The sequence below is a fragment of the Orbicella franksi genome, chromosome 13 (genome assembly GCF_964199315.1).
Source record: "Orbicella franksi chromosome 13, jaOrbFran1.1, whole genome shotgun sequence".
Taxonomy (NCBI): Eukaryota; Metazoa; Cnidaria; class Anthozoa; order Scleractinia; family Merulinidae; genus Orbicella; species Orbicella franksi.
Window position 1 is genome coordinate 2,679,469 of NC_138157.1, and position 20,114 is coordinate 2,699,582.

At 39.3% G+C, this 20,114-nt stretch overlaps 1 protein-coding gene across 1 annotated transcript; it reads left to right on the top strand.

The window, feature by feature from the left end:
• The first annotated feature begins 4,168 nt into the window (after positions 1-4,168).
• Positions 4,169-16,060, top strand: LOC145466353 (E3 ubiquitin-protein ligase TRIM45-like). The gene is made up of 5 exons (XM_081450067.1): positions 4,169-6,070; positions 10,738-10,881; positions 12,971-13,180; positions 13,596-13,848; positions 15,372-16,060. Exons 1-5 carry the CDS (start codon positions 4,531-4,533, stop codon positions 15,457-15,459), a joined length of 2,235 nt encoding a protein of 744 aa, XP_081306193.1. The 5' UTR covers positions 4,169-4,530; the 3' UTR covers positions 15,460-16,060.
• Positions 16,061-20,114: the final 4,054 nt, after the last annotated feature.

A 20,114-nucleotide genomic window follows, 5' to 3' on the forward strand; every position in this document is an offset into this window, starting at 1 on the left:
CTGCACCGTACTGCAATATTTCAGCTACAATTTTTACTGTTGTGACTCAAAAAGAAATGGGGAACTGTTGCCAGGATTGTAAGCTACTCCTCGACTGATGTCTGGTGAGGCAGAGAAGCAGTTTTGTTTTTCTATGATTACAAATACAAAATGGGTACTACATGTACAGGGTGAGCCACCTTTTTGCAGTTCCTTGTATAGTTAAAGACAATTATTAATAATAACAATAATAATAAATAAAAATAGCAATAATAAAAACAACAACAATGATGGCAACAAAAATAATTACAATAATATTGATAACCATGTGCATCGGCAGGGCATGAATTGTGTTTTCATTCATGACAGTTGGTTCATCGTATTTGACCAATAAAAGTGCTTCAGTGGGTCTATTTGTGAGAAAAGTGGAGTCTCATCAAAATGAGTGGACACAGTTTATGGATGTTTAAAATCTTGTGAGGGATGTGCTCTATGACTGATTAATCACCCAATGAATCACTGTTGCAACACCAAAACAAGAAGGCAAGTTTATAAAAGTTGAGCATTTCTGCAAGTTGAAATTTTCTAATGAGTGCTAATGGGCAACAAAAGTCTACTAGGTAGGCAACTAAAAAGACGCATGGGGAACCAACAAAAACAGAACTAGTTACCCAAAGGGCGAATTAGCAAGAAAGTTAGTGCCGAACACTGCATTAATAGCCGTCAAGCTCATTCTAAGAACTTTGCGGCATCCAAAAGTTTTCTTTACTCTGCCCCCTCGACTCCTCAACCTCTCTTAATTCATTTATGTTTGTTGTGCCCCAAACCATTGCAGGAAAGAAAATGAGTGCTTTGCAGGCTGTAAGTGTACATGTAGAATACAGTAGGGGCAATTATACATGTATGGTTTACCAGTATTGTCATTTAAGTGCTGTTGGTTACTTTGTAAATGGCACTTCAAAAGTTGAGGTTGTTATTTGCTAATACAGAAAGCTCAACTTCCTACAGGCTGTCTTGTTCACAGCTTTTAAGGTTTTAAGTAAGAGTCACAACAAAGAATAGAAAAAATATGTGCACTGCGACAAATACTTAAGTAACTACATATGATATGCAAATATCTTCTGAGTAACATGCAGCAAAAATTGCTTGTATCACTGCCATACATCTGTACAGTAACCTATAATACACCACAGAACCTCCCAAACTACAGGTAAATTGATAATTTCATTTCATATCAATTTTAAAAACAAAATTATTTTGTTCTAGTGGGGACAATGGGTTGTTGACTAGTTTAATTGCTACACAAGGTTATTAAGCTATGCATTAAAGTGGTACTGTACAATCACTTCTTTCTTAAGATTTTGAAACTCCATCTACTAAACACTCCCTGTGCTAAATTTTAAGCCTTCATAGCAGGGATGAAAAGGAATTAAAAATTAGAAACTGGTTAATTTATCCAGGTTCAGAAAAGATGTGCTTTGAAAAATAATAGCCAAAACTATAAGTTTGTTTTCTCTAACACATCTGGTTTGAAATGTTCTTCTTAGTATTGCTGGATTATTTAATGTACGAGAAAAAACTCATAAGCTAACCAGATATTGAAGCATAATATAAAGACACAAACCCTAAAATTCTTGAGAAAGTGCTGCCATTACAGTTAAGACCCATTTATGTACAGGTAACAAAAAAATGAATTATTTTGGCAAGACACAACTCTAAAAAGCTATCAACACATGGCAACTGATACATATAATAGTAAGGGCTGATGCTCACCATCCCTAGTCCCTTCTCTACTAAGACTTTCTTCAGTTTGTGCATGTTTTCCCTCATCTAACCCATGATGATCATCCATTACTGCAAAAATAGAAATTCAAAGCATTATTAATAAACACAAAATCATACAAATGCAATTATATTTTAAGTTAGATTGACTGTTTTAAAATAACATACAGGCTTGTAGAATAACAGCTGTTCCTCGGTAAAGGGAAATTTAAAAGAATTAAACAAAATTCAATCAGAAACAACTGCAAGAGTAAGACTATCTTATCAAGACCTAGGTTTTTAAATTCTATTTCAACTGACAATGAAGCCAAAACAGAGCAGAATGAATCTCTAGTGGCAAAGTTTGGCTGGTGAGAACTACATCATATTAACCAAGTGATAAAAGACATCCTTGAGACTAAAAATACAAGTAGATAAACAAACCGTTTTCTCCTTCTTTAATTGTTTTTACACATTAAAAGGACAACCAACCCAAGTATCCAAAAATATGAATAGATTCTCCAGAAGATAATAAGAATGGTAATGTTCCTCACACAAGAGCTGGCACAAAGAGATAATGGCAATGCCACCTAATGAAGACATGAAAAGCCATTGGTATGTATCCCTATTATGTACTAATTAATGGACTAGCTGCATAGAAATGGAAACCTGGGCAAGCACTTCTTGAAGTAGTGTCATGATGACTATATACATTACGTGTCTACAAAACATATTGCTTCCCCTAACAAAACGCTTAAAGGATGCCAGTCAAGAACAGAAGAAAAGAAGGACAAACAACCCTACGCTTTACTGCTTAACTAAAGTGATTCCTTAGTACAACATTGCGAGCCCTTCAAGTGCAGAATTTTACACTAATATTCAATAGCATGAAAAACAAAATCATTACTCATGGACACAAATTATGACTTTAAAATCCAACAATTTGAGGAAAGTTTTGATTCTACATCATTTGGATTATTTTAGATTCTTTACCGTAAGTTGTTTATTACGTTGTTCCTTAAGCTCAAAACTTCATGTATGTCTATCAAAGCTCATCAAAAAATTAAAAAGTACCTTCCAGCCACCGCAAAATGTAATGTGGAGTGATGAAATAAATGCCGGAATAGTACTAGAACTGGCAAAATAGGGCGATACTGTACTGGTACATCATATCTCTTTTGCAAGCATGGTAACCTATTTTAATTTTTGTTTAGAGTCTGTGCTTGGTAGGGAACATTTAGGGAAATGTATTGTATATTTGTTTTCATGATTGTACCTAGGGGTTTACTTTAAGCTTACTCTAAAAGCGGTAGAAAGCATTGCCAATACTGATAGAAGAAAAAAAATCAGACAAAATAAAGGCTCGAAAGTTCAAACTGTCACAGGAATGGTAAACTTGATTTCTTGACATCCTGAACTAAACTCAAATTTCTTGAACTGTAACCAATTTCAATCCTTGCAATCCTGCACTTTATTTCGAAACTACTGCTTTGGCTTTGCTCTACAGAATTTTCTATCCAACTAAGCTGTATATTTGGTAGCATTTGGCGATACAAGGTGGAAATAAGCTGAGTGAAATTTTGCTCTGACGGCATGACAGCGTTTCTTTATGCCCGTGACGAAGGCAAATGATACAACGCAGTTTAATAGCACGATAGATCCTAATTGCAACATGCAAAACACAACAGTTAAGTGTGGACTGTACAAACTAGTGCCAGCTTAGTTCGTGCCGCTTGAAAGCAACACGATCAACAATACTTAGATTGCAGATGAACCTGTCGAAATGGCTTCGAAAAATTGACCCATTAATTACTCACTCCATTACTACAGACAACGTTTAGCTCTTATTAACCGAGCTGGAGGTCTGTATGGGAGAATCTTGACCGAGGTCGTGAGTACAGACCGAACGCAGTGAGGTCTGTACACACGACCTCGGTCAAGATTCTCCCATACAGAACGACTTAGCTCGGTTAATAAGATGTTTATTATATGGCAAAGAAGAAAACTTAAATTCGTTTAATGTAAATGGTTTGCTGACATTTTGCTTGCGAACGGCGATGAACTTAACTTAAACCTGCCGAAATTTGCTCGTCCTCTTTACTTTTTTTTTGTCATCAGGCTTTTTGGCACTTCCATAAATGATTGAGAAGAAAGAAAATAAAAATGGTGAATATTTTTGTATTTTAGTTTGCTACTTTTTCAACGCAAAATGAAACCGGTCTAGATGCCGGTCTGGATGGGAAAATCTAGACCGCGGTCAATATCGATTTCAGCCAATCAAATTCGTGAATTCGGTAGTTCCCAGTCCTTGTGAGACACAGCCATATAATAATATACAGTACATTACACTTCACAAAGCTTCTTACCAACAATATTAAGCTTCAAGGCAGCTGTAAATGTGTATCGGAACATGCAGAAAGATCCGACAAAACACCCTCACTATAAAAATCACAATCGATAGGTTTCGAGCGTTCGCCTGGCAGACACCGTCCCGTCCCCTAGTAAAATAATCTCAGAAGACACGGTCACAACGCATTTTCATTGGAAGAAACAACAACACATACAATTGGTCAAAAGGTGTTAGACATGTCTGCCACGCAGGACAAAAGCGCAACGCTACAGAGCGATCCCGCTAGTCGCTGATCCCGTCCCGCTGTTTTGATTGCCCCCACTGACCGAGAGCCTGGAACAGGCTATGGTGCACGCAAAAGTTTTCCACCCGCATCCAATTGGTTTCTAAACAATCGAATTGAGAGGGCTCACAAATGCACGTCATGGCTAGCGCCGTGTATGCGCAGGACCAGAGCATGTGAAGTGAGATGTCCCGTGTTAGTGAAACGTGACAAAGCATGCGACGTCGAGAGTTATCGTTCTTCCGCTGTTAAATTTGTTTTCCTTGCTGGAGACATGGCTCAGAGTAAAAGTTTTTTTGATGATGTAAAGAAGGAAATAGAATGCCCAGTTTGTCACGAGCAGTTTAGTGAAACCAAAGATCCGAAAATTTTAAAATGCTTACATACGTTTTGCAAATCATGTTTGGAAGGTTGGCTGCGACAGCAAGGTGGAGGAAAGTTAAGTTGCCCGACTTGTCGTCAAATCACCGAATGCCCGAACAACACCATCAGCAGTCTTCCATCCAACCTGTTTTATAAGCAGATGGCAGATATTGTAGAAGCCTACAGCGGCCCACAAGGACAAGACAATTTACCACACTGTGGAAACTGCGACGAAAGGAGATCAAAGAAGTATTACTGTTACGATTGCAACTGCTTTCTCTGTGAAGACTGCGCTGGACTTCACAGGAAATGGAAGGATTTTGGAGGCCACCGTTTCAAAGAAATTAGAACCTTCGAGTCAAGCGATGTACAAGACTACGTTCGGAGAGCTGTAAACGTCTGTGATCAACACAACGATGAACTTCGATACTACTGCGAACAGTGCACTGCTTGTCTTTGCCGTGACTGCGCATTTTTGGAGCATCGAGACGTAGACCATAACGTCATCTCCATTGAGAGAGGAATCGAAAAAATGAAATCTGAAATTGAGACCAAACTGCATGTTGTTCAGGTAAACGGTTCGCGTTTGAGGAAACACAAAGAAGACATGGAGGAACGAAGACTAAAAGTAAATAAAAGCATTGACGAAGCGTCAAACGAGGTTCACAGAGTCACTGAACAGTGTTTATCATTGATACGTCAACACGACGCAGCCGTGACTGAAATGCTAAGGAAGGACAAAACAGCTATCCAAGATGCATTTGCAATTCAGCTGTCTGGTTTGGATGGGAAGCTGGCGGAAATTGAAAGTAGTGTGGCATTTAGCAAAGAAGTTCTTGATCGAAGAAATCTACCTGAAATTTTGAACGTTAAAGCAATGATTGAACAGAGGCTCCAAGAACTGTCAACCCCTTGCGAATTTATGCCGACGCTGGATTATTCTCAGGTCAAGTACATTCCAAACGATGTTTCGTTCCTAAGGGACGCACCTGGAAAGTTAGCGACGTCTAAGACTGAGCCTACGTTATCATTAGTAGAAGGAAAAGGCCTAACAGAAAGTTTGCAAGACGAAGACTGTACTTTCACAGTTACAACAAAGGATTCAAGAGGACGGACAACTCACAGCGAAGTCGATAAAGTCGACGTTGAAATCAAATCTGTGTTACAAGGAAGCCACGACATCATACCTGTTATTAAGGACTCTAAGAACGGCCGTTACACTATTTCGTATAGACCAAGTACTGCTGGGGAGTTCACGGTGTCAGTCAAAGTAACAGGAACCTCAATCTTGGGCAGCCCGTTTAAACTGACAGTGAAAAGAGGAAGTACCAAAAGTAAGTAGTGAGGAAGTAGCGACAATAGAGAGAAATTAAGGTAAATAAAGAGCAAGCTAAGAATAAATCGAAGATCAGCGCATCCTGTGGAATTGAAAACAAATGAGAGGCATGGTTTTAATAAAACTAGATCTGCAGCTAATTTAAATTACTATCTAAGATATGTAAAGGATTTCAGGATAGAAATAATCTTTAGTCTTTTTCCCCTATCGGGACAGTAACCTGAAAATAATAATGATAATAATAATAATAAAATCATCGAACATATTTAAGAGAACAATTCATATAGCAACGTGGAATCAGAGGTTCATTTGAAGATCATGTCAGGATTACTATGGACCAATTCATTAAGCCGTGAAAACCTAAAATTTGTTTGGAAAATGTTTATTGTTTTAAAACCAATCACAAGCGAGATCTTCAGACAACAAAAGCCACAGAAATCTGATAAACCGGGCCGACACGAAACAAATTTGTTTTGTGGCAAAACTCGTCCTGTTTTCGTTATACAGGAATTTTGATCATTGCTCATCCATCCTATTTTAACACTAGCGAAGGGGTAGGAGGACAAAACTAGGAAGGGAAGTTGGGCGATTTTAACACGAAAAACTATTCTCACAAGCGCGAACGGCAGTTGAATTACTCAAGTACGTACGATTCGCTCCAAATCGGTTGTCACGCCTGATCATTTTTACTTTGATAACAACGGAAAGCGATGTCGAATATTGATTTTACCGGAAGTCCTGCAATAAAGTTAAAAATATCGAGTGCAAATTTATTTGGGAAAGGATTTTGAAAGATGCAGCGTTTACTGTAAACCTAGACCGCGGGGCCTAGACTTATTTTAACACATAAGAAAATATTTTAATTTACCGTCGTCAACCTTTTCAAGGTCTGTCGATTACCGAACCAACTGTCTAGCGACTCAAGGGATTGAAATCGTTTGCAAAAATAAATTGACTCACCAGTTTACGCTATCAGTAGGGAAACAGCCAAAATTTTGCAAGGTCTACGAGTCCCTATTTATAGGTAAAGGTAAAGGTAAAGGTAAACTTTATTTAGCCAGGGTGGCCCATTCAGCGACGAGGCTGACATCCAGAGGGGCGCTGGGCTAAAGAAATCATAATTAAAAATACAACACATCGACATAGACGTGTGTCAAATCAGCCGTCGCGCGCATCGGCGTGTCAAATCACACTCTCGATATAACGAAATACGAATTTAGACTTTCAGTAACACATAGACACAGGGGGAGAGGGGGTGTATCTTGAGACAAAGGGAAAACCAAAAGCAGTTGGAACCCTTCCGAATTGTGTGGTTTCTGTGGTCTGAATCTCGCTTGCGATTGATTATAACACAATAAACATTTCAGACATATTTTAAGGTGTTTAGGGTTTCTATTGCTGGTTTTCAGTGTCACGCAATTCAAAATAGATCAAAATATAAAAAATACAAAACCGGTCAATAGATAAATTCCAGAATCTTGGAAATGAAAGAAGGTAAATATGCAAAGACTCTCGCCAAAATTCTGGTCACAGCAATTTTTCTTATGCGAGATATGCAGAGAAATTTTTTACCCAAATTTACAGAAATTTGTATGGAGACGCCATGCTGGTGCAACCTCGCTCCCAGGGTCCTCTCTCTTCCTCCCTCGAGGAAGTACCCTGGTTGCGGCTGGTCACGTGTCTGCTAGATTTTTGCATATTCCAGAAAAATGATTGAAGGGAGGGGCAGGAAAGTAAAAGTTTGTCTCCACTGAGCTCACCTACTGAGCCCAGTAGGGAGTGGAATTTGTAACCTCGGCCGAACATTGACACATTCGATATTGGAGTACAATGCATCAAAGTTCGGCTCAAAGATAAACTCTGCATTTGGCTGAATTTTCCCATCAATAGTTGGACGGTCTTTGGAATGTGTGCTGGTGAAAATAATTGGCAAAGAACTTGGAAATGACGACCACAACAATAAATGAACCGCGCGGTGAATTAAATTTCATTTTTCATTCGGCAAAATCACAACGCAGGTATTTACTCATTCGTTTAGAGTTAAATACGTCGTTTGTTCGCCTACAAAGGTAGTTTTGCATTTCATTGAAGTACTCTCATCGACAGTTTGACGGTCATTCCATTCTCTTGCGGCGAAAAAAAAAAATTACGAAGAACTTGACATCAACAACGACTGAGTGTTGAATACCAATAACTTGATTAAGCAGCTTATATTTTTCGATCGGAAAAATCACAACGGAGATTGATGCCTTCGTGTAGAGTTTGATACGTCCAGTGCTTGGCCAAGAGACTAGCTTTGAATTTGGTTAAATTCATCCAATCGACAGTTTGACGGTCATTCGGTTCTCTTGCCGTGAGAAATTTTATGAAGAACTTGACAACAGCGACATCGGTCGCGCGTTTGCAAAATCCAACGGCTCTCATTTTAAAACTGTTTTAGCCGTAAGTCCAATTTTCGGCCAAGAAACTAGCTTTTCATTTAGCTGAATGCATCCCGTCGAAAATTTGACGGTTACTTAATTCCTTTGCTGTGGAAAAAGGATTAAACTAATCCGACGCAGGTTTTTGACGGTTTTTTAAAAAGCAGTGAAAAATTAGCAAAGTTCCCTCTCAATTAGCATCTCATACTCATAGAAGTTCAGATCATAGCGACGAAGCATTGGTCAGGCAGGATCTCTGACAAACAACTTGCTTCACCTTCAAAATAAATAACGTCTGTATAGTAGCGCAACATTCACCTCCCTAGACAGTGTTGACTAAAATTTAAGTTGAGGACCCACCCTCTGTGCGGCTTTGGTTGGCATACGTAGACACGTGACCAGCCGCAACCAGGGTACTTTCTCGAGAGAGGAAGAGAGAGGACCCTGGGAACGAGGTTGATGCTGGTGCCCATCCGTATGGGCACCAACATGGCGGCCGGAAACCAACAGAAACATCTGTCCATGAGTTTTGCTACAAAAGCGTAAATTTATCCCTCGAGTAACTCTAAAACATTAAAATAATACTTTTTCTAAGACATGAACTGTTCAGATAGCCAAATTCCCCGAAATAAGTCAGTTTTTTAAGCATCGTGTCAGCTCTCTAGGCCGTCATGTAAATGCCGCGTCACGCAAAAGCTTAGAAATTCAAGCGTAGTGTATCACAAAACCAAGAACCCATTCGGAGCGAAAATTTGTATGAATGTTAGTTTCAGCTGCTCTTATACATCATTAAAGTAAAATCTCAGGAAGATCAATAGTTTTGTAATTTGAATTTTAGTGACGTCATGTGAAAACCAGCTATAGTAAAACCTTCACAGAGGTGTTCCATCTTGAGTTCGCTTATCGTTCTCTGTATTTTTAGCAAGTACACCAGTAGTAACCAAAGATCAGCGCTGCGTTAACGCGTGTACACATTTGCATATTTGGTCAACAAAGTTTTATCAAATGACAAATATCGATTATTACGTGAAGTTGAACTAGCGATGAATAACATATCCCGCAGCAGCGACCCGTAAAAATGTTTTTGATAAAGTTTTAACTTGTGCTGGACAAAATATTTTCTAAGAAAGGCACTTTATTTAACCCTTCGCGAAGCTCAAACTTCAATTTCAGATTTTCCAAGCTACACAACCCGAAAAATTTGTTTTCTGACCACAATTCATGGCCACTTGCCGTCGCCGAGCTACAAAATATTCACTCTTTATGACGAGGGTTGAGTTACCTACATGTTCCAGAAGTTCCAGACTGCAGCTTTGAACACTTGCCTCGAATCTATAAACGTTACTGCGTACATGCATGCACGCATAACGTAATTTGCCCCTGCTGCGGGAAGGTCAAATCGGTGAACACGGCCATCCCAAAAAATCTCGATACAGACTGAATTTGGATTGCGTTACACTTCATGAACGCAATCAAAATAAGAAAAAATATATATCATTTAGCTCTTGCCATTTTCATGTTTTGACTTAACTACCATTTTATACTCACTTCATCCTTAATCTTAGCGGACAGAAAAGCTATATGAGCTTTACCCTATTCAGCCTGGGGTGGTGGTGGTGGTGGTGATGGGGCAGGGGCGTAAAAATGCCATGCGGATTTCAATATTTTCTTGCAAAAACAGCATTTAGGATATATTGGTCTTAGAACTAGGTGACTCGGTCATGTCACTGGACGTTTCCATGAACCATTTTTCAAAGCTTAAATTTCTATTTAAGTTCGCATTTCATTTTTTACGACAATTTTGGTCTAAATTATTTAAATTTCTTATCTTCTCATATTTTTACTGATTTCTTGAATCACATTTTGAAACTGTTCTGATTTTTTTGAAATTTTGTTTGAAATTCAAGATGGCGGAGATTTTGAAATATTTTACGTCATTTTAGATTCTTCGATGTCATGATGTGATTGACACGTGATTGTCACCTGAATAAATAAGTTAGGATACTTTACACACCGTATAAATTGAAAAACTACAGATTGAATTCTTTTGGACATACATGAGCGAGGGTGGGGGGGGGGGGGGGGAGAGAGGCATTTTGTTCCCCTCCCCCAATTCTCCAGGCTTACAAACTCTAAACTGGTGTAAGACAGTGTTTGGTTAAATTGTACAAAAGTGTTGAAAGGGCTGATACGGCTGCCTCTATGCACTTTACGTCAAATTAAGTGTTGCTTGTTATTGCTTCAGAGAAATCAAGACAAAGTTGGTCCTACAGTACAGCAGGGCTTTTGAGTTACGCTCAAAGAAGGACATCGGGTGCCTCAGGTTCTGGTGCTGATTTAGTGGCTCCTTTTACCACCAACGATCTCAAGCGGGCTAAAAACGAGAACGGTAAGAACGACTGATCAAAGGGAACGTGATCTTGAGAAAGGGAATCAGGAAATTCTCCTGAAAATCAGATAACATAACTAAGCCGAAGTCACTAACCAGCTTCGCATATGCTTTTTCGTCACGCAATCTCGATCTTCTTCGTCACAAACATCTTCAGAAACAGACGGCTATTTACGAAGACCAGTCAGAGGGCTCTTTTAGAGCAGTGACGCGAACTTTCGACCTTGAGCAATTTTGGCCCGTGAAGTGTTCGTAGGCAGATATTTTTTTTAGCTAGTTCCTCTCAAATGCTGGCAGCCGCCGAAAAAAATGGGAAATGATCGCAAGACACCAATCGTGGCTTTTCAACGAGTGTGTGAGAACATTGGATGAGAATTTAAAATAGTCTGTTAAAATCCTCTGCGAGAAGCTATAGTGTATTTCGCAGTGAACTGAAATTGCGCAAGACTGGACAAAGAAAATTGCTTATTTATTTTCAATGTGGAGCCGTTGATTTCGGCATGAACTGCAAACAGTGCGCGTTATATTTGTGTTTGGACTTGAACGGTTTACCGAGGTACCAAAGTTTACTTACCTATATAAACATTTTCCGTGTGTAAACGCCAACTGATACTTTGCTAAATGCCGCAAAAGACAAAAGAAATTTCACTGAGGTAAAAGTTGTAATTACCTCGTGATCAGGCATGGTCACAGTTGGTAACCGAGGTCAAGATGAGAGATATATCCGTTTGTGGCGGCGTAAGATTTCTCTTCCCGGGGTGAGCAGATAGTTAACGATTGTCGACAAAGCGTTTCAATCATAGCATATAACAGGGAAAGATCTTCTTATGGCAAACAATCCGTCAGGTAAAACAAAGCATTGTATTTTTCATTCTCAGTATCATTTACAACTTTAATTCTCAAGACAGACTTCGATCCTTTTGTTGTGCAATCTCGTTCCCAGAGTCTTCGTTCTCCTTGACCAGCCGTCGGAAAACGAGAGCTCTGGGAGCAACCATTTTGCCTATTTTTGCCTAACCTCGCCCCCCACCCCCCCATACAATGTTGACAACTAGTACGTGCAATTTCACCTGATTTTCAACATTGTGTTGGGTGGGGAGGGGGCACAGCAACCCATTTATAAAGGACATAGCGGCGTTTTCTTCATACTTCAGTTCTAAAACACAGATAATCCGTTACATTACGTGAGTGTCCAAAGGACTTTTGTCCACGATTGTAGTTCTGTTTTTCGTGTAAACAGAATAATCGATAAGGCTATTAGTACAAAGTGTGGTTCAGTGTATTGTTCGTTATCCTCACTGCTATCATTTCCGGGTTTAGGAGTACGTTTGGCTGGAAATAATGCGGCTCGAGAGCAGCCATAACCCAGAGTGTTAGTTAAAAGGCTTGTCGGAAGCAATTTGGACAAAATCCTTTGGACGGAATAACGTCACGACAACGCGGCCTAGCAGCGGAGTACTGTTAAAAAAGGCAGCAACAAATGCCGCATTTTGGGCTTCCTTGGAGACGAATTTCATAAGGAAAACCTTCAATTTAGAGGTTGAAGCTTCCGTGGGAAGCTAAACTTTGTGCGCGGTTTTTATTAGCGTTGTGAAAAAAAAAAAAAAAATAAAAAAAAATATATATATATATTGGCTCCTTTAAATGATAACGACATCGACGCCAGGAAGGCGCCTAATAAAAATGGATTTATATTTTACCTTCGAGTTCGTAACTATCTGAATCTGCTGAGAACGCCAATCGGTCTGAAAACATGCTCAAATTAAATATGTAATGCCAGCGGTCAATTCCAAAAAGAAATGCATAAAAATTTGTCATCGTGGCCTACGTTCTGCAAAATACGCAGAACTTGGTCATTTTACCACGTTGTTTTGCAGAGGACGGCTACGAAATGTACAAAGGTTTATAACGCACGTGCACAGCCATTGTTCTACTCATTTAACCTTTTGTTTGGTGACGGTTTCGTTGCCGTTGCCATGGTGGTTTGCTTAAGACTAAGCTACGTGACGAGCCATAAGAACGTCTACTTAAGGGGGACTGGGAAGCTTTGGCTTGAGATTATTTGATTCTTCCCTCTTTTTTTTCACAGAAACTTGTCCTATTTGTCTTGACCAACTGACAAACCCACGAACTTTGAGGTGTAAGCACGTATTCTGCGACCAATGCCTTAAAAAGGCCTTAGCTGTGAAGTATGAGTGCCCTGTATGCTATGAGCCTCAAGGTGTTGTTCAGGGGAACCAGCCTCCTGGGGAAATGACGCATTGCTTTGATCGATTTCAAAGCGTCCCAGGATATGAAGGTATTCTTATTGTGTGTTTCTCTATACTCCATCTTGTTTCCGGTTCCTTATGAACGTATACTTTGGCACCAAAATTGGCAAGTGAATTTGGGCGAGCCGCTCCATTTACATTGCCCAAATCTGGTACGTTACTTAGTTTTAAATGAAATTCGCCTGGGAAAGGGAAATGAATTATGCTTATTTTTCGTGGAACAAAACTTCTGTTATTTGTTATCTAAGAATGCAACCTCGTTCGGGAACGAAGTTATGCCTATTGGCGGTTTGTATTTAGTTTGTTTCTATAAACATCTCCTACTCTCCGCAGATCCAAATCAACCTTTGGCTGCCTAGCATAGTTATAGTTTCAAATATTATAACTGTATGTATGACGACCTGAGTTACCAAATAATGTAATTGTCCAGTATTCTATTTGCAGATTACGGCACAATCATCATCAAGTATAACTTTCCATCTGGAATTCAAGACCAGGATCATCCTAATCCTGGTGTGCGTTTTAAAGGCACAAAACACACTGCTTACCTTCCAGATACTCAGGAAGGAAGAGAGGTGCTGCAACTATTAAAGAGGGCCTTTGATGCTCGCTTGGTGTTTACGGTGGGACGAAATTCAAATCAAATAATATGGAATGACATTCATCTCAAGACTTGCATAAAAGGAGGTCTTTCTGGGTAAGAAGTTAATACATCAAGTTTACATTGGGATGCATTTCGCAAGTTTTTGTTTAGTTATTGGTCTCTTGTACAAATCCTAATGATCACGTATAATTGTTATCACATTGCCACTAGCTGGTCTTTTCGGTAGTCTGGAGTTCAATTTCTCCTGAGATGTTATTGCCAGTCTTCCACTATTTGAGAATGTCTGTTCGTATTTGATGGTTTATGTGTCCTCTATTTGAACAACAGCGCTTTTTAAATACCGTGACATTTCAATTATTGTTACTGTAACATCAGGAATACAGTCGAAAGCAACGAAATATAACAATAACTGTTAAAAATTTTGTCGTTTCAGGGTCCGAAATTAACTTTTTTTGGCAGGCGCTTACTGGCGACTGAATTTTTTTTTTCAGTCACCATATATGGAAAAATGTGGTCGCCAAAAAGTGTCAATAAAATTTTTCCTTTGCAGCGAAACACAAACCAAAATTTCTGGTCGCCACGTGCTTGCCGGCAAAATATTTGCAATCGATGTAATCAGGAATCAAACCAGTGCTGGAATCATCTTTTGACCACTTTAACAGATCTACATTTCCACCTTTTGACGGCCAGAGAATATCTAAATCTTCATCTAATTTCTTCGCGGATGTTCCGTCTCCACTTTGTAATAAATTACGGAAAGATTTTAGCACACCTTTGGACACCACATCGCCTGAATAAATATTCATGGCCAAAGAAAGCATGGGGCCTCTTGCGCCCGCAATACGTATGTTATGGGAAACCGCTAAAAAAAAAACATGGCGGCGAAGCTTCGCACTGATCGTAGCTGTAAAACGTTGTGGTAGATTTATAATAACAGGAATATCGGTTTTATGCTTCAAAAGCGGCGGAAAGGTAAAAAGGAAGCGACCAATTGCGGGCGGCTTTGAAATTTATTTTAATCGATTTGGCTGAAAATCAAAGTTGTTGTTTGTGTAATTATCGTGGCATGAAATAGTCAATCGCCCGCTGGCGACCAGTTGTGAAATTCTGGTCGCCAGTGCAAGACTTTTAGTTGCTTTGGCGACCAGGAAAGCGCAATTTCGGACCCTGCGTTTTTCGTGTTAATGGGGAGTAGGGAGACAAGATGGTCCAAGGTTTTTCCATTGGTCTGAGGAAATAGGGCTCTGGATTTGAAGCTGGGTCTAGTTCGTCGTGCTGTGTGCTGTGTTCTTGCAGAAGGCGTTATCTTCTTTACAATGTATTTTTTTCTTCCAAAATTATAGCAGAAATGAGCACTAGAAACTGCCAAGGCGACCTGACAAATTGCTTGAGGGTGTAGTGTAGGGATAGATTGCAAGAATTGCATACATGTATCAAATTTATTTGCATTTTTGACAGCACTAATTTCGAATAGGTTACGTTACACGTTACGTCGGTAAGAAACCTTTCGAGCCACATTACGATATGACGTTTCTTGGGCGAACTTGTCATAAATCGACGTTGTCTCCGCAATCCAATTGTACCCTTAATTACATACTTCTCTTCTTGCTTTTAAGGTCTGGATATCCCGACCCAAACTACCTGCGGGACGTTAAAAGAGAATTGGCTGCTAAAGGAATCCGCGCACCAAAAAGTATTATCTGAGTTTTTTTTTTATTCTGACTTCCTTCACACTGGCCAAACGTACTGTGTGTCCTAGTCGCTTCACGCTACAGAAACCGGAGATAAGTGCCGGCTTGCGGGATGGGCCACTTATTTCGTATCCAGACTTTACTATATTAGGTTTCTCTTGTTTTGCTGTGCAGTTCAGCTGGGTGATCATGACGTATAGGGCAGTTAAGATTAAAGATAGAAACTGGACCTAAATAGCATTTATAGATCGTTAGAATTACTGAGAAAGTCTGTTGAAGTGGAGTGCATATCCTAATTGGCACATTCATCAGGACGGCTTAAGCACTAAGCCTATAACAATCTGTTCCGCATGTGCGTCGAGTAAAGCTAGAAATATATATGTTGCTTGAAATCGAAACATTCTTTGCATTTTAAGTTTGCCTTCTAAGAAGAGAGGAGTAGTGGGGTGAGCAAAATCTTTTATGTTGTTCTTTTTGGTTGTGACTTGTGCAATTCAAAACTGCATAAAACAGAAATGTCACAAATTGCTTACTTTCCAACTAATTGATTCTTTAAAACAAATAAAAATGATTTTGTAGAGAAACATCTCAATTGATGTGCTTCAATAACTACATAGGTACATGCACTTCAATTTTACAATCTTGCCTTTTTAGGACTTAATAGCTTGATATGAATCATTATTCAGTACATTTGCTAGACTTGCCACAAGTCGATCTAATGAGTTTCAGGGTAGAATAGGTAAGTGAGCAAAGCGAGCTTCGATGTTTAGGATGCGAAGTGACCGAGCGAGCGACGAAGTCGCGAGAAGTCAACCAGTCTCACTAGCAGAGTTTTCATTTGCGATTCGCGCCAAAAGTGATGAGTGGCGTGACTTGCAACTGGTGTCTCAGATTACATTTGCGCGTCTTGTCCAGAATCAAAAACAATCGAACGTGAGTGCGTTTTCCTCATTCTCCTGTGTCAAAAGGGTCAAGAGACCACATGTGTTGACTCTTTGCTAAAGTTATTACCAACAAAGATTACGAAAGTTGACGATATCTGGCGGACGATATCTGAGTGGAGGGGGGGAGTGCGTGGGTTAGTACTTTTTCAGCTTGCACGAATTTTTTTTTCACGTCCACTGCCTTTGCAGGATTTTTTTTTTGGGGGGGGGGGGGGTGAAGTCCCCTGAATTTGTTGTTGTTGTTGTCTTGTCTTTTTTTTTTTTTTTTTTTAAGGGGGGGGTGTTGGTAAAATTGTCTACTGCTGTAATCTTAATCTTGACACTCTCCACGAACCGAATGCCTGGAAAAAGGTTCAAACAAATATTTATTATGTTTCAAACAGCATTTTTGCTTTACTGTCAAAATTATACTCCGGGAGAAACACAACCAAGTATCAGACGCATCCAAGTTGAAGATGATTTTAATATGGTGCTATTGCCTAAAATGATTCTGCATTTCATTTTTATTTATTTTATTAATTAAATATTATGAAGTTATTTAGACTATGGCTGCACCGTACGGGGTTTTTGCAGTAAGATGAACTCCGAATTTCTGGAAAGGTTGCAAAATAAGGCAATGCGAATAATTTTAAGAAAAAATCACTTAACGTGCACACAGTCAATGAGAGAGAGACTTCGCCTGTTAACTATATCTAACAGGTGCCGTTATTTAAGTGTGCAATTAGTGCAAAAAATCGTAAATGATTATCACTGTCCCAGGCAACTTCGAGGGTATTTTGTGCCGAGATCAGAACTTCGTTGTAAGGCCCTGAGAGACAGAAGGGAACTTCATCTCCCGAGATACAAAACAGCTATGGGGCAGTCAACCTTTAGTATGCTGCTGCAAAGGAATGGAATGACCTCCCCAAAGACCTGCGTGCTTTTGACACGCTAAGAGTTTTTAGAATTAAAACCTTTTACTTTTTAATAGAGTAAGATAAGGCACAACACAAATATAGTGTATAGGTTTTTTTTTTTCATATTTAGTAGCTTTTTTTTTATATACTTTATTTTACCTCAAGAGGGAATGTCCACTAACGTAAAGCCAGTCGTTGCAAATGATGAAAAATCAATTTTTTTTTCATATTCCTCCCAGAGATAGTCTATGGTAAGCCTAGAAATGTGGTTGGATTTTTTTCTTGAAAATATTTTTTAAACCCGCCAAAAATCAAAACTTCGTTACGGTCCCACGTCTGGTCAAAAACACGCGAAATTTAGTGACTAATACATTATCATAAACTTCGCTCTGTTCAATCCGCATCACAATAACACTTCAGTCTGAGCCTGGAAATATTATGTTGAGGGGTTTAACAGGTCTTTTGAGGCCAATAATACTTCTGTGGGTTAATTTCCAAGGTCACGACGAGCCGCTTAAAATCACTAAAATTCGCTTCGTCAAAATTTTTAATTATGTACACTTTTTCAATCGACAAATTCATTACGATTCTGACATTTTGAAAGAGGAAATGTCAGTGTAAAACCTGGTATAAAAATTATTTTCGGGCTTTCTATCAGCGCTGAGTACTAACGCTCTTAAAATCGTGATAATCACAACAATAACCTGCTAGCAACGAAAACAATTGGCAAGTGCCTGTGACCAGATAATCAAAAGGAGCGTAGAAATGTCTTCTTGTATTTGATTTCTCCGGTATTTGGGCTTAAACTATGGCAGAAAAGTCATGCTTAGTTCACTCTCTGTAAGATATTACATTCAAACATTAAGTACTGGTATATTCAGAATCCTACACGATAACCATTGCGACGCGTGGAGCTCGGCAAAGTACATCATCTCCTCATTGACATTCAACTAATGGCTCCGAGATAATCCACCACGTTCCTATCCCTTGTTCTTAAACAGCAACCATAAAAGTAACGAAGCCTGCCAGCGTCAGTCCCTTGCTTGCTAAAGCGAAATGCTTATGTGCTGTTCTACTTGCTCATGCTGCACGCTGAAATGTAAATATGGCGTCCGATGTCGAATTGTCCGTCACGCGATGGTCAATTGATAGGATTTTGTCACGCGTTGCCAAAAATGGATAAAAGAATAATAAATAGACAGATTTAATAAGACGTTAAAAGCCAAAAAATGTTTATTCTAAAAGCCAAGAGTATCCAAACGCGAGCCGTAAACATCGCGCGGAAATTTCCCTCGCAGAGAAGCTGCGTTTTTATGTGTTTTGGGCTCGGGAGGGGGAGAGGCTGGGATTACTCACCTGTATGGGCTATCAGAGGTATGTGCGGCCCCAAAGGATATGTTTTTTGAACTGTTTTAGTCTGAAAAAGGTGTAAAATTTGACCACATTAGACTGAAATAGGGTGTGTTTTTCACTCTGGCTTGGCATTGAGTATTTTGTTTACAAAGAACCGATTATTTCCGCATTAACATTGGCAAATTTGTAGCCCTTCTCAAATGTTTACACAGATGGGGCCTTTTTCTGGTTTGCGGCGGTCATATATTAGAGCCGCTTACTAATTTTATAGGTCTGAAAATTGGTTATTGATATTTTTTCCCCTGGGGAGGGGATTTGGAGTTGTCTGACGTCTCGTATCTAACTATTTTATATGAGTGATCAAGGCCGAATGATGTATTATTGCTGGTTTTCAGTGTCACGCCATTCAAAATAGATCAAAAGAAAAATCAAAACCGTTCAATAGATAAAGTCCAGAATCTGGGAAATAAAAGAAGGTAAATATGCAGACTCTCGCCAAGATTCTGGTCACAGCAATTTTTCTTATGCCAGATATACGGAGAAATTTTGTACCCAAATTTATAGAGATTTTTATGGAGACGCCATGCTGGTGCCCATCCAAATGGGCACCAACATGGCGGCCGGAAACCCACATAAACATCTGTCACTGAGTTTTGCTACAAAAGCGTGAATTTATCCCTCGAGGAACTCTAAAACATTAGAATAATACTTTTTCTAAGACATGAACTGTTCAAATAGCCAAATTCTCCGAAATGAGTCACTTTTTTAACCATCATGACAGCTCTCTAGGCCGTCATGTAAATGCCGCGTCACGCAAAAGCTTAGAAATTCAAGCGTAGTGTATCACAAAACCAAGAACCCAATCAGAGCGAAAATTTGTATGAATATTAGTTTTCAGCTGCTCTTATACATCATTAAAGTAAAATCTAAGGAAGATCAGTAGTTTTGTAGTGTAAATTTTAGTGACGTCATGTGAAAACCAGCTATATGGATTTCAAGAAGAAAAGAAAGCGGTTATAGTTTTCTGATATTTCGGAGCTCGAAGCTTGATTTCATGTAGTATGTCTTTGACTTTACTCAGTGCGAAAGCAAGTTCTTGATGTCCATAGTCTTTCAGCCGAGCCGATGCCGAGCGCTGTCTTGGTCCAATGTTGTGTTGTTACAGTTACAATAACTATTGTTTGAAAGTGTCGGCACTTTAATGTTACCTGCCGCAAGCAGGTGTCGGACGTGGGCCATGACCTGTATAAGTAGTTGTGTTTGGTACTAATATTTGTATTTTTGTGAGAACCCTGCCTTGGTGGCTGCTATTTAACGAGCTGAAGAATGAAGCTTGTTATTATTTGTTAATCGTAACTCAATGAATGAGTTGCCAGTAATCGGATACCCGTGTTTGCGCGAAGAACTCTGGGATCGTCAGGGGGCAAACATTGCTAGTCGCTAGAAGGAAATGTATGGCGAAAAGTTTTTTCGAG